This window comes from Peromyscus eremicus, chromosome 1 (genome assembly GCF_949786415.1).
Source record: "Peromyscus eremicus chromosome 1, PerEre_H2_v1, whole genome shotgun sequence".
In the NCBI taxonomy this organism is placed as follows: domain Eukaryota; kingdom Metazoa; phylum Chordata; class Mammalia; order Rodentia; family Cricetidae; genus Peromyscus; species Peromyscus eremicus.
The window spans coordinates 129,436,749-129,449,808 of NC_081416.1; the positions used below are offsets into that span (position 1 = coordinate 129,436,749).

General features: G+C 44.7%; 1 protein-coding gene across 1 annotated transcript; it reads left to right on the forward strand.

Moving 5' to 3' along the window:
• The first annotated feature begins 366 nt into the window (after nt 1–366).
• Arrdc4 (arrestin domain containing 4) lies at nt 367–12,795 on the forward strand. Its single transcript, XM_059273056.1, has 8 exons — nt 367–797; nt 4,399–4,465; nt 4,692–4,839; nt 7,045–7,147; nt 7,925–8,181; nt 8,700–8,862; nt 9,771–9,925; nt 10,281–12,795. The coding sequence occupies exons 1-8, from the start codon at nt 500–502 to the stop codon at nt 10,341–10,343; spliced, it is 1,254 nt and encodes a 417-aa protein (XP_059129039.1). The 5' UTR covers nt 367–499; the 3' UTR covers nt 10,344–12,795.
• Nucleotides 12,796–13,060: the final 265 nt, after the last annotated feature.

Genomic DNA, 13,060 nt, shown 5'->3' on the forward strand with positions numbered 1-13,060 from the left:
AGCGCCCCGCAGCCGGGTTCCGCCCCCTCCCTGACAGAGATTGTTTCCCATCCTCTGTCCACATGGGCGCACTGCCTCACTATTGGTCCGTGGCCCAGGACTGTGCCTTGCCCCGGCCAATAAACTGCCTGTGCACGTGCACTCTGCTGTCCCTCGATTGGTGGAGCTGCCCTGATCACGCACCACCGTCCTGCTCAGCCCGGCGAGGGGCCGCCAATGAAATGACTCAGTGGTCATGCGCAACCAATGGGAAAGCAGCATGTCTCGCAGCGGGCCTATGGGCGCGCGCCGTGGGCGGACTGGGCCAGCCCCTTGCCAGTCCCCGGTGGGGTGTGTTAAAGAGACAGGGCCCCGGTGCGGGTGTTTCACCCGGCTGGGCTCTGCGGCCGTGGTGGCCCTGGGCTTGCGGCCGGCGCCCGTGACAGCAGCGTCGCGGAGCCGGCTACCCCAACCCGGGGCCGCTGCCGACCTCGCTGGCCGAGCCGCATCTCCTGGCGGGATGGGCGGCGATGCGGGAGCCGATGGTCCCCGGGGCCGCGTCAAGAGCCTGGGGCTGGTGTTCCAAGACGAGAGCAAGGGTTGCTACTCCAGCGGGGAGACAGTGGCTGGGCACGTGCTGCTGGAGGCTGCAGAGCCGGTGGCCCTGCGCGGGCTGCGCCTGGAGGCCCAGGGCCGTGCCACCTCTGCCTGGGGCCCGAGCGCTGGGGCCCGGGTCTGCATCGGTGGCACCGCTCCAGCAGCTTCCTCGGAGGTGGAATACTTGAACCTGCGCTTGAGCCTGCTCGAGGCCCCAGCTGGTGAGCATGGGCATCTCCAAGGGAGGAGGCAGGAGGGGGCGCGCCTCTGGGTGGTGGGTGGCGTTGAGGGAAGCTTCTGGAAGGGGAATCATCTGTACTGTCACGGATGGAGGGCAGGAGGCCAAGCCTGTGCCCCTACCTGGCTTCTAGGAAGAGTCCAGACCCTTGGGTGGTGTGCCTTTGCACCTGGCCTCCTAGGATCTTCTAGTGACCTGGAGGGGAGTGAGTCGTTGCCGTGGGAACCAGCGATTAGACTGTCTGGGTTCTAGGGTCCTTTCTGACCTGGAGGCAAAAGACAGTGGAACCAGAACCTGTGAGGTTCCATTATGTGGTGCCCAGAGTTTGATGGGCCTCCACTCCTCCGTTCATGATGATTTGCAGAAAGCTCGATCTTGGAGAGAGGGAAGTGGTACTTGGGTAGTTCAAGGGACGCATTCCCTCTCTGTGTCTAAAAGCTGTCCCTTCCTGTACCTCCTCTTCCTCTTGCCTCTCTCCCCTTTCAGAAAGGCCTTTGGAGACAGTGCAGTCCGGGGATTTCTGAATTACACCTTCCTGTTCACTCAAGAGTTTTCCAGAAGTGCCCATGCATGTGTATGTTGGGCTAATGCTTGGGACATAAACTGTTGTTGTTCATCTTGAAAATGCTAGTAACAGTGAGTCAGGCGTCTGTCAGTGGAAACTACTCTAAGCCTCTACCTGTGCCTCATCAGCTTGTACCTATCAAATGCGAGCTTACAACTTAACTGTATCTTAGCCGCCCGTGGAGAAGTGCAATGTCCACAGTTAAGTCCTCAAGTGTGTACCACAAACAGGAGCTGCCTTTTGGTTAAAGGGGTGTGGCAGGTGGCAGCTCCTGACCTTCCTCCATGTCCTTTCCTCCTTATGGATTCCAGAAGTCTTTTTCTCCCAGTAATAATGGCCAACATGAATGTTAAAGATGGCTGACTGGAGGGAAGGCCATGGAAGAGACAGGTAAACAGGTTTTTGTCCAAGATTCAGACTCTGAGCCCATAACTACTGAGGAAATGGAGACAAAATTTGAAGCATTGAACCTAGGGTGAGAAGTGAGCGTTGCTTTGGTAAAATCTAGGCTAACAGATAGGCTTTTGGATCACAAGTAAGATATTGTAGCTTTGTTCTGAGGAAATGGGATGTCTAACTCTAGACAGTTTCCAGTTTTCTTAGATTATATTAGCAATGGTTATAGTTTACTTAAAGTCATTGCCTATTTTAGTTAAGGGGGAAAACCACCACCCCACATACCTCCCATTTGGAAGACCTTAGCAACTTCACACATAGATTCTCAGAGCCATTAACTCCATAAACTAGCTATCCTTCAATGGCCTGAGGAGATTTTTTTTTAGATGTTGACTCCTAGGAAATGTAATATTGGGATCTATTTTTAAAACTCTTTCCAGAATATTCTCTAAAATTATTATTCTTACTGAACTACTTACTGTCAGCATGGCTGAACTGCTTCGTCTCTTTAAGACCCGATTGTGATAAAGACCCAGAGACCGAAGCAGAGAGTTGGCTTCAGTTCACAGAGTGCGACCGCATGCCGGGCCCTTGCTTGCCCACTGCAACATCTCTAGACCGCAAGGCTTCTGAAACACTTCCATTAGGAGCTCTGGCTAGAAGCCCTCCAGTGAATGAAGCTGCTCCATATGGCACTGTGGTCCTCAGAGGACAAGGTGGAAGTAAGGAGCTGGAAAACACAAGCAGAAATGGCCACACTGGACATCTTGTGAATGCTTCTAACTAAACATAAGGATTGAAAAGAGAAGGAAGCACATTGTTTCCAGATCCTACAGTGATTATCCACTTCCTCGAGTTGATTTTCTCCTGTGGAGTTCTGTCATTCCTGTGTGGACTTGTTTCCTGAGGAGCCCATTCGTCTCTCTTGTCACTTTGCAATATGCTGGGCAACTCTGTTCTCCACATACCTGTCCTGCCTCCTCGTGCTGTTCCCTTTATTTAAACCCTACACACTCATTTGTATTGGGACCCTCAGACTCCAGGCCTAACGTTGTTCATGTGAGAAGTCGCGGGATTTTAGCACTCTCTAGTCTACTTGAGTACAAATCTCTAATCTCCTTTCCCCCAGCTGGTCTTCTGAGGACTGAAGGTACCGGTCCTTCTATCACCTGAGCCTAAGTCCAGTAAATGTTGGATTCACATACAATCCACATTTCTAAACAAGTGCATGTACTTTGTTGTGTGTAACCTAGTGGTCACAAATCAGACCCCATCTCCCTGAGCCTCTTGGAGAAGATGGGGTACAGAAGTGTCCCTTGATTCCAGTCCTATTGCTCTTCTGGGACCCTCCTGACGCTTGTGTGACCATTCCTGTGTATTGGGAACCTCTTGGACTCACACTGTGTCACACTACTTCATTGGACCCTGTGTCCTGACTTGTCCCTGTTCCTTTACTTTCAAGTCACCCACCTGTGATGTCTTTCTATGTGAAGTGGACCCTTGTTCCTTCTTTCCCCTTAAAGGAGTACATACTGAAAACCAGAGATAGATTTAGGAGACTCATTGGGCCAGGAATGTATTCTTATTTTCTAAAAGTGCAGGGTTGAAATACCGAGTAATACAGGTAATTAAGTAAACCAAAGAAGCCCACCTCATTAATGGTTTTGACCACATGAAGCAGAAATATCAAGTCAGGTAACAAACCAAATTCCACACCAAGTTGTCTGCCATCCTTTCTCATTTTACTTCCTCCACCCACAATGTAGCCTCAAGTCTGAGATCAAAGGGAAAATCTGTCACGTGCCGTAGGAAGCCATTGACCAGAGTGGAAACGATGGGATCCACTTTGGATCCACGTTAAACAGACTGACTGTGGACATTCATCACAGGTTCTAGTGGTCCCTCTAGTCTCACACCATCCATCAGACTTGCTCATAACAAGCCTGTGTGTGAAGTCGAATGATGCTAACAAGAACAGGGAGAAAGGGGCCACGCCATGCTTGGAAAATCCTGCTTTCACCACTGAGAAACCCTGTCAATCCCGTAGAGCTAAAGGGTGAAGAGCTGACTCTGGCTGCTTTGGCTGTCTTCTGTGTAACTGTTACTAATGCTGTTCCCAGGTTTTCTATCTCAGTCTAAAGAGTACATAGTATGATTGTTTTAGTACAGACAAAGAAATGTAACTTGTCAATTAAATATTGTCAGTTAAATATTGATGTCTCATGTTAGTATAAATAGAGTAACATCCAGGTGTGTGCATACGTGTATATGTGTGTGTGTGTGTGTATACATAAATATATATGAATATGCACTACATGTGTGTTTATTTACATATACTGTATATGTATGTTGGAACTCTTGGCCCTAGGTAGCACTTTATGGTAATTGTATAATTGATCACTTTGTGGATACAAAGTGTGTGTGTGTGTGTGTGTGTGTGTGTGTGTGTGTGTGTGTGTTTCTTGGTAAAAGACAAATTCACATTTAGTTCTCTCCATCTGTTTAATGAACTTGTGGAGTGTACTGCCAGAAAAACCACCTTTAAAAAAAATACGTGGCTTAGATTGTGAAAACTCCTGATTTAAAGCTGATCTTGGTTAAAGTCCGGTGTGGTCTCTTTCAGGTGAAGGCCTCACTTTGTTACAACCTGGAAAACACGAGTTTCCCTTTCGCTTTCAACTTCCATCTGAGTGAGTGAAGCTTTAAGTTTCCCGTTTCCTTCCCTTGCCTTGTGTCCCGTATTTGAGCCCCCAGTGTCCCCAACACTAAATGCACCTGCTAACCCTGTGGGACCCTCCCTGTACCTCCATGCTGACTCTGGTTTTTTCAACCTTAATCCACAGTTTCAAGCATGCTTTTCCTGACCCTGGCTGGCTGAAAATGAGCTCATAAATCAGTATCTTTGGTTTCTTTCAGACCGTTGGCAACGTCGTTTACTGGAAAGTATGGCAGTATTCAGTATTGTGTGAGGGCTGTTTTGGAACGACCCCAAGTACCAGATCAGAGTATAAGAAGGGAGCTCCAGGTTGTCAGTCACGTGGATGTCAACACTCCACCCTTATTGGTAAGCTCTTCCTTGCTCTGTACTTCCTTCCTTTCAGTAGTGATGTCTGTGTTTTGTCAGGGTAATGGGGAGCTACACTGTCCCTGTCTGCTGGTTCAGAAAACACAATGTAACCCATAGGCGTTCGCTATAAAGATATGATTCTAGGTTGGGCAAATTACAAATTGTGTGTGGTAATACTATTGATTATGTCCCTGCTGTTCAGGGCTGCTCTTGCCAAAAAGTTACACAGGCTTGAAATGCATTAATAAGCCTTAATAACAATAATGTACAGCAGAGAAGGGTTACTTTTACCAGCCCGGCCACATTCGCAGGGCTGTGGTATTCTAAACTCGCCAATAATAGCAGGTTGAGGAACGGTAATTACCAAAGAGTATTAATCACACTCAGCCTGTTATTGAAGCCCAGGCCATTATGCTATGTATCCTTCCATTTTGCATGTCATTTTCTAGCATTAAGTAAGTGTGTGCAGCTGCCACCACCACGAGCCTTTCACTTATCATTTCCTTATGACAGATTTGGCCACATTAAGGCATTGAACTTCTAATAATCATCAGAAATACTGTAGGCTGGGAAGAAGGATCAGGCTATAAGGGACAACAGAATAGGCAAGATGGGAGCTAATGAGCTACATTCTTTTATCTGCACCCATATTATCAAAATAATATAAAATTATACCTTCGACTTTCATGAAAGCTGATAGGACCAAATGGGTCTTCATTTAAATATGAATGAATGGTGTTATTTTTTACTTCGTAGATAATACAGAGATAATCTAAACTTCCCATCTTGACACTGATGTGGCAAAGATGTGTTTTTAGTATTGGATGCTCCTTTTTCTAGCTAATATTTTTAAAGACAAGGGAAAAGCCAGCGGCTAAAAGTTTTTTAGTTCTTATTCTCACAGGAAGTAGAATAAATGTTCCCCCTTGAGATAACAGATGACAGACACACGGTGCTTGTGTGGCTTAGACAGAACCATGCTGCCCTGGGGCAGGCATTCTTGAACAGCTCCTTAAGTTCCATTTGGAAAAGTGCATTAGTAATATATATATATATATATATATATATATATATATATATATATATAAATTTATGTAGAATGTTAAAACTATTTCTAAAATTGCCATGGTCATGTGGGAAGTTGAGGTTTGTTTTTTGTCAAAAACAGACCCTTGACCCATTTACTATTAATTTCTAAAATAGATGAAAAAGATGACCAGCAATGGTATTTTACAGGATGCTTTTGTTTTCTTGCCTTGTAACAGAGCATTTAAGCCTCAGCTGAGTGCTTTGCTTACTTTGAAGACTAGAATCCTGTGGCGGGGTATAAGGTGTCTCATCACATTTTCAGGTCTGCTGACACAGGATATGTGGACACACCGTTAAAGCCCCCAGACTAGTCCAAGAACACTTGAAAGTTCTGTCTAATACGTATTCTGAAGTAAACAAAAAGACTGTTTACTTATCCCATGTGGTATATGCCAAGCAGTGTAACATTCTGATTGTTGATTTTTATATCGTTGCTTCTTTCTCCCGATCTTTACATTGTCTTAAAACATAATTCTGTCATACTAGTGAGATGGCTCAGGGAGTAAGAGTGTCGCTGTGAAAGCAAGAAAGCCTGAGTTCCAGTTGTCAGCACCCATACACAAGCTGGGAGTGGCCTCACTTGACTACAACCTCAGTAGATGGGGATAGAGGCCGGTACATCCCAGGGACTCACTGGCAGGCTAACCAGCCTAGATTAAAATGTGAGCTTCAGATTCACTGATAGACCATGTCTCAAACAAAAAAGAAAAATGGAAAGTGATAGGGGAAAGTTCTGGATATTTTCCCTTGCCTTGTGCGTGCCCTGGCATGGGGGTGCACACCCACACCCACACTTGTGCATGTGCTATGCTATACCTACCACACACACAGTGATAGTTCTAGAGTATTTAAAGTATGAATATGACCCTTGATTACTTTTCTGAAGGATGTTGTGTCATTTCCTAGAAACACAGTAACTTCAGGGTAAAACAGGCTGATGTCACACTAGTTAGAACCTCAGAACTCACCACCGTTTTCCTGAGAGGGAAATAGGTTTCAGCATTGGTGTCACATGAGAATAAGAAAGTTGATCTTTCTTTGTAATTATCCTCTAAAGGACTGTGCGTTCTCTTGAGTGGTTTAACTAAAATCCTTTCGTTTGCAACCTTCAAGACTCCTGTGCTGAAAACGCGGGAGAAAATGGTCGGCTGCTGGATCTTCACGTCTGGTCCCGTGTCACTGAGTGTGAAAATTGAAAGAAAGGGCTACTGTAATGGTAAGCAGCATGTTTGAAAAAGTCCAAATGAAAGACTCGTTGATTTTACTAGATGATTTAAGGGATTTAAAGCAGTAAGTTTTATAACCTATAAAGTACTTTGTATTTTAAAATATAATTAACATTTGCATAGTAAGTTTTATAATCTATAAAGTACTTTGTATTTTAAAATATAGTTAACATTTGCATATTTTTAAGGGCATGTGTAGCAGGCTTTAATAAAACTCCCATTTTTTTTTTTCTGACTCCAATCTTGTTGCTTTAGTAACAAAATAAAACTCAGGGGAGTGGGGAAATGTTGGCATTTTATTTTAATCTTGTGCAGGAAGATACAGAGCTGTTGGAGAATTAGGGTGTAGATGTGCAATGTTGTGAACTAACTTGCCTGCCTGTCACTGTTTGTACCTTAGCCTTATGAATTCCTGAGCCACAAAGGCTCTTCTCGCTGTTGGGCAGGTTTTCGTTCCTTGGGCTCTAGTGAGGTTGTTAGTAAGCCTCCTGCTGCATCATTTCTTTATGTACCTTATCTTAATTTATGCATATTGCTTATTTACATATCTTGAGGTTTGTTAATGTTACATTTTTACATTGGAAAAGTGAATAGTGCAATTGGTATAAAAGTGCCTTCTGCACGAAATGTCCATCCCTCTCCCTAAGATTTCTCACAGAAGCTTCCAGCCAGGACTTCAGCAGTGTCGGGCTGTTGCAGTATTCACTGATGCCTTGAGAATGCTCTGAAATGTCCCCCAATCCATCTTGTTTCTCTTCTCTTTTCAGGAGAAGCTATTCCCATCTATGCAGAAATAGAGAATTGTTCATCTCGCCTGATAGTTCCTAAGGCAGCCATATTCCAAACCCAGACCTATCTGGCTAGTGGAAAGACAAAGACAGTCCGGCACATGGTTGCCAACGTCCGAGGAAACCACATTGGTTCTGGAAGTACAGACACGTGGAACGGGAAGATGCTGAAAATCCCACCTGTTACGCCCTCCATCCTGGATTGCTGCATTATCAGAGTAGACTATTCCTTAGCTGTAAGCGAAGCTTCTCGAACAATTAAAAATACATAAGAATAGATCAGGAAGCCATACACTTGCAAATATTATCTCTAATCATCTCGTTAATACTTGGGAATATGTCAGCATTAGCACTACTACCATTTGTGGGTGTATGAAGATGAGCCTTCACTGTTACTAAAAATCTATCTCTACCTAGGGGAATTTAATGAAATAAACTTAAAGGAATTGAGGTGATGTGAGGAGTGTTTGTTACACTGAAGCATAGGTCTTTTTCCAGGGTTGTTACAAGTTCTGTCAACTTACAGGGAAACATGTGAAGGCCACAGTTCCCTATCACAAGGTTTGTCCTGCAGTTAGGGTTTGTTCATTTTGTTTAGTCAGGACAATTTACATTTGTCCTGGGGTGGCGTGGTGGGAGACAAAGGCATTTGTTCCTATGAAAAGGAAGTTGAATCAGCTTAGTTCCCACGAGGTTTACCCTAACTCTGTGCTTTTCTCTCCCTCAACACATGCTTTTCTTTTGTACCTACTAGGTATACATCCACATTCCTGGTGCTAAAAAATTGATGCTGGAGCTACCCTTAGTTATTGGTACGATTCCATACAGTGGCTTTGGCCGCAGAAACAGCAGTGTTACAAGCCAGTTCAGTATGGACATGAGCTGGTTGGCACTGGCCCTGCCGGAGCAGCCCGAAGGTAAAGCATTTGTGTCTTCTAGAGTGACGTTTTAGAGACTAGCTGCAAACAGAACATGACAGGAGCAGGCGTTGGCATGCCCACTCCCCCCCCCCCCCCGCACCCCCCCGCATTAGTTGTGTACACGTTCTTTTGTCAGTGACCAAATGCCGGGCAAGAAGATGCCAAAGGGAGGAAGGGTTCATTTGACTTCCGTTTTAAGGGTCCAGTGAAGGATGGCAGTGGGAAACATTTGAGCTGTGGCTGCAGGTGTATGAGAAGCCTGGAAGCAGAGAGGGATGAGTGCTGCTCAGTGCACCCTGTCTCCCTTACCTGAGTCTGAGGCCCTGGCCCATGGGACAAAGCTGCTCCCATCCGGGTGGTTCTTCCTCTTCAGTCCAGGCTCTGGAAACTCCCTCACAGACATGGCCAGGGTCCTGTCCCCTGGGTGATTCTAAGTCCTGTCAGGTTGACTGTGCAGTGGAACCATCACCACTGCTCTGTTGTTTGATCCTACTAAATTATATAACATCCCCGGAGAAGGAACCGTGAACGTCTACTTTAGCGATGATACAAAGCCAATGGCAAACCCAGGAATAAAGTGCACATCTCCTAAGACTAACTTACAATATGAAAACAATGAGAAATGGTTAAGATAGACGTATAGACTGTTACGTATTTCCCATAACTATAGCTCAGAGATACTTGTTTGCCTAGATTGTGACATGTAGATCACAAAAAAATGTCATTGAAAATAGAATGTAATCGATATTAGTAGCTGTGTACTAAGGGAACTGGAACTTTTCTTGTGATGGCCACCGAATCTTCAGTTTGGCTCAGTCTCTTGCTTTTGTAAGAGTTGAGAAGACACACCTTAATTAGGGCATGTTTGCATGGATTTCTAATCTCAAACTCCACTTCTATTTCAGCACCACCAAATTACGCTGATGTGGTAACCGAGGAAGAATTCTCCCGACACACTCCTCCGTACCCTCAGCCCCCTGACTGTGAGGGGGAAACCTGCTACTCTATGTTTGCATGCATACAAGAATTCCGGTTCCAGCCTCCACCTCTTTATTCAGAGGTAAAGAAAATTAGACTCATTATGCTGTCTGCAGACAATCACTTGCTCCCCTCCATTCATTAACGTGCCGTTGCTGACTCATAATTGGTTGAGTATGCGCATAGACTTGTTCTTATGGAGTTGATAGATTATCATAGCCACTTAGCACATTTTGTGGTATTTAGCTTGTGATCTGTGGCATGCATATGCCTTGAAGATGTTTGATTTGGCCACAAAAGATAGAGCATTCAGCAGACAGTGGAGGACTTGATAACAGATGCTGAGCCACTTCAGCTCACAGCTGTCATGTAATGAGAAGCAGGTAGGAGAACCAAGGCGCTTCAGCCATTAGCTCCCTCCCTTTTCTGTCTTGCAGGTTGATCCACATCCTGGGGATGCCGAAGAGACGCCGCCGCCGCCTGTTTCCTTCATTCTCTGAAGAGATCCCAGCTTTCACTGTGTTGTTACCAACTTAGAATATTGGTTCTTTCGCCTGCCTTGGTGGAGGAGAAAGTGAACTTGAGAACATTTGCACTTCAAGTGTGAAGACAACAGAAATGAAAGAGTTTGAGAACTTTTTAGTGGGGTGGTCTCACAAGTTTGTAGGGTGGAGTCAGTTGTCCCCTTTAAAAGTGGATGAAAATGTGAACTGAAAAACCGGAAGTCCTGGGGATGGGAGAGGAAGTGAAGGATTGTCTGCACTGTTGGAGAGAGGAGTCTTAAGGAATTGGAAGGTTGCAGGAGTGTACTCTGACCAGGGTTCACAGTTAGGAACTTAACGGACTTGTTAGGAAGATTTGATGTAGGGGAACAAGACAGCTTTGAAGTAAGTGTGAATGAGGAAGTGGTCTACTTTCAATGGAATTGAGGTCCCAGGTTTGAGGGTCTTCATGATTTCTTATGTTACCACAGCAAGGACTCAGGTCCTTGAAAGTATCCTTTCTGGAGTCCATGGTCATGGGAGATCCTGATGGAAGTGACAGTGGTTCCACTCTCTGCTGAGGAGGTTAAAATGTGCTTTGAAAACTGGCTCTACAGTACCGGGAAGCCTAGAAGGGATTCCTTAAAAGCTTGCCACATCAAAAGGAAAGAGGAGTTCTCACATGGAGTGTGTTGTGAAAGGCTGTACTTCCTCCCACTGTAAGAACTTCTGCAGAATATACGTTTGATGTTCCCCATCCCTCCGTTACCTAGGGAATATTAGAAAAAGATGGGGTAGGCATGACATCTTTAGGATATCTAATACCTGCACAAAACAAAGTGTTTCCTTATCCTACCTCCAGTGACTTCCTCAGGCCTGCTCTCAGAACTCCAGGCCTGACTGACCTTTGGGGTTTCTGCTGTATACAGTTGGCAGACTCCTTCCAGCCTATCACTTGTTCTGAAACTAGACCAAGGGAAAATCCCATGAGCTTAGCATTAAATAGAAATAAATACAAGCACCCAAGATCTTAAAAGAAATCCCAACTCAAAAGAGGATGGGAACGTGCCTGAGCTCTTCCTGTGATGTGGCTTCAGTGGGTGGATGGCAGTGGCCATGCTGTGCATTCTTAGTCCAGTTCGTTAGTAATTCCATTTAAACTGTGATTTTTTTTTAATTGTTTTGGTGCAATATTTTGTTGTCATTGAGCCTCAGGATAATTCAGACCTACAGGACTGTGTTGCTGCTGACTGGGTCAGCCATGTCTTTACCAGCCTCCTCCCCTCCTGTTCACGGTCACATGCTCAGTTGTTTTGCCTCCAATCTGTTGGTCCCAGGAGCTAAGAACATTACTGACACCAGGTGGGAGGGAGATTCTCACAATGAAGATCTGGACCAGCCAAATCCTAAGGGTTTGATCTAGAAACCCTGGTGCTTTCCAGGCAGAATGTTGTGCTGCGTTCATCAGAGCAATGGATTTATTTTTCAGTCACCCAGTTCACTTAAAGACATTTGTCTAGGGTTAAATTTTATATTCAAACGTCAGTGGGCCATCTGTTTTTGTACCAATGTTAGGTAAATGTGTACTTGTCCCCTCTGAGCATACCTCTCTCTTCTGTGGTCATGTTAATGTCAAACACATGTATTTTCATTGTAAGCCACTGTCTAAAATGCCAAACGGTATTGCCAGTAATTGTGGTGTGGGAATTACCACAAACCTTATTTCTCATGTTAGTTGTTGGAGATTTCTTTTGTCTTTTTGTTGTGTGTCTGCAAACAGTTATGGTTGTTCAAGTACTATCTAAACCGTTTTTGTTTTTGTGGTAGAAAAGATGATGAGCTGTCTTTTGGCTTCCAGGCTGTAGTTTACATGCTTTGTCAAGACGTGGTCCATCTCCATGAAACCAAAACAAAGGGGGAGAAAGTGACAGTATGGACAGAGAGAAAACAGAACAGGTTGGCTCGCTGTAGCAAAGCTGTTGCAGTCAGTTTGCTTAGAGAAATCATGAAGTCCCCCGCAGAAGTGAAGCAGAGCCAACAGTGGCATTCAAGAGAATAGCTCAGAGACAACTTTATCTGCGTCTGCCCGGCCCGACACTTATAGTCAGGATAACATGAATGTAGAAAACTGCATCGGAAACCCTGCAAATGAGATCAGACTGTAGCTGCTAATACTTGCCTGTTTAGTCCCCTCTTGCTCTCATTTAGGTTTGGAAGAATGAAAAGTGCCCTTAAGGTTTTCTTTTTGATGCCCAAAGTTTGAGATTAAAAGTGTGTATCTTTTGGTGCACATAGATCTTTCCTTCCCTGGGCAGAATTTTACTTTCTCTGTTTTGGTTTTGCACAATGAGAAACTCAGTAGGCAAGGGTTATGTTTTTGATAAGTTCACTAGCTTTTTAAAATTTTTATTAAAAATGTAATAACTTAACCAAGCGGAAAATAAAAATTGTATTTTGTACTCTTGTTTGAACCCCATGGGTTCCTTTTGTTAATAAAATGGTTATACCAAAGATCTGGGTGGCTAGTTTTGTTCCTGTGTTTACTTCAAAGACTGAGTTAAGTCATTATAGACTTCAGGAAAATCAATACCCACACAGAGAATCCTGTTATTAAGGTCATTTGTTTATGCATGAGATCAAGAGTAAGGTTCAGCCTGGAGGCTTCTGGTCCTGTGCACAGGGGGCAGATTTCCAAAGGAACTCAGGTCCTAGCAATCCAAGAACAAAAGTCACAG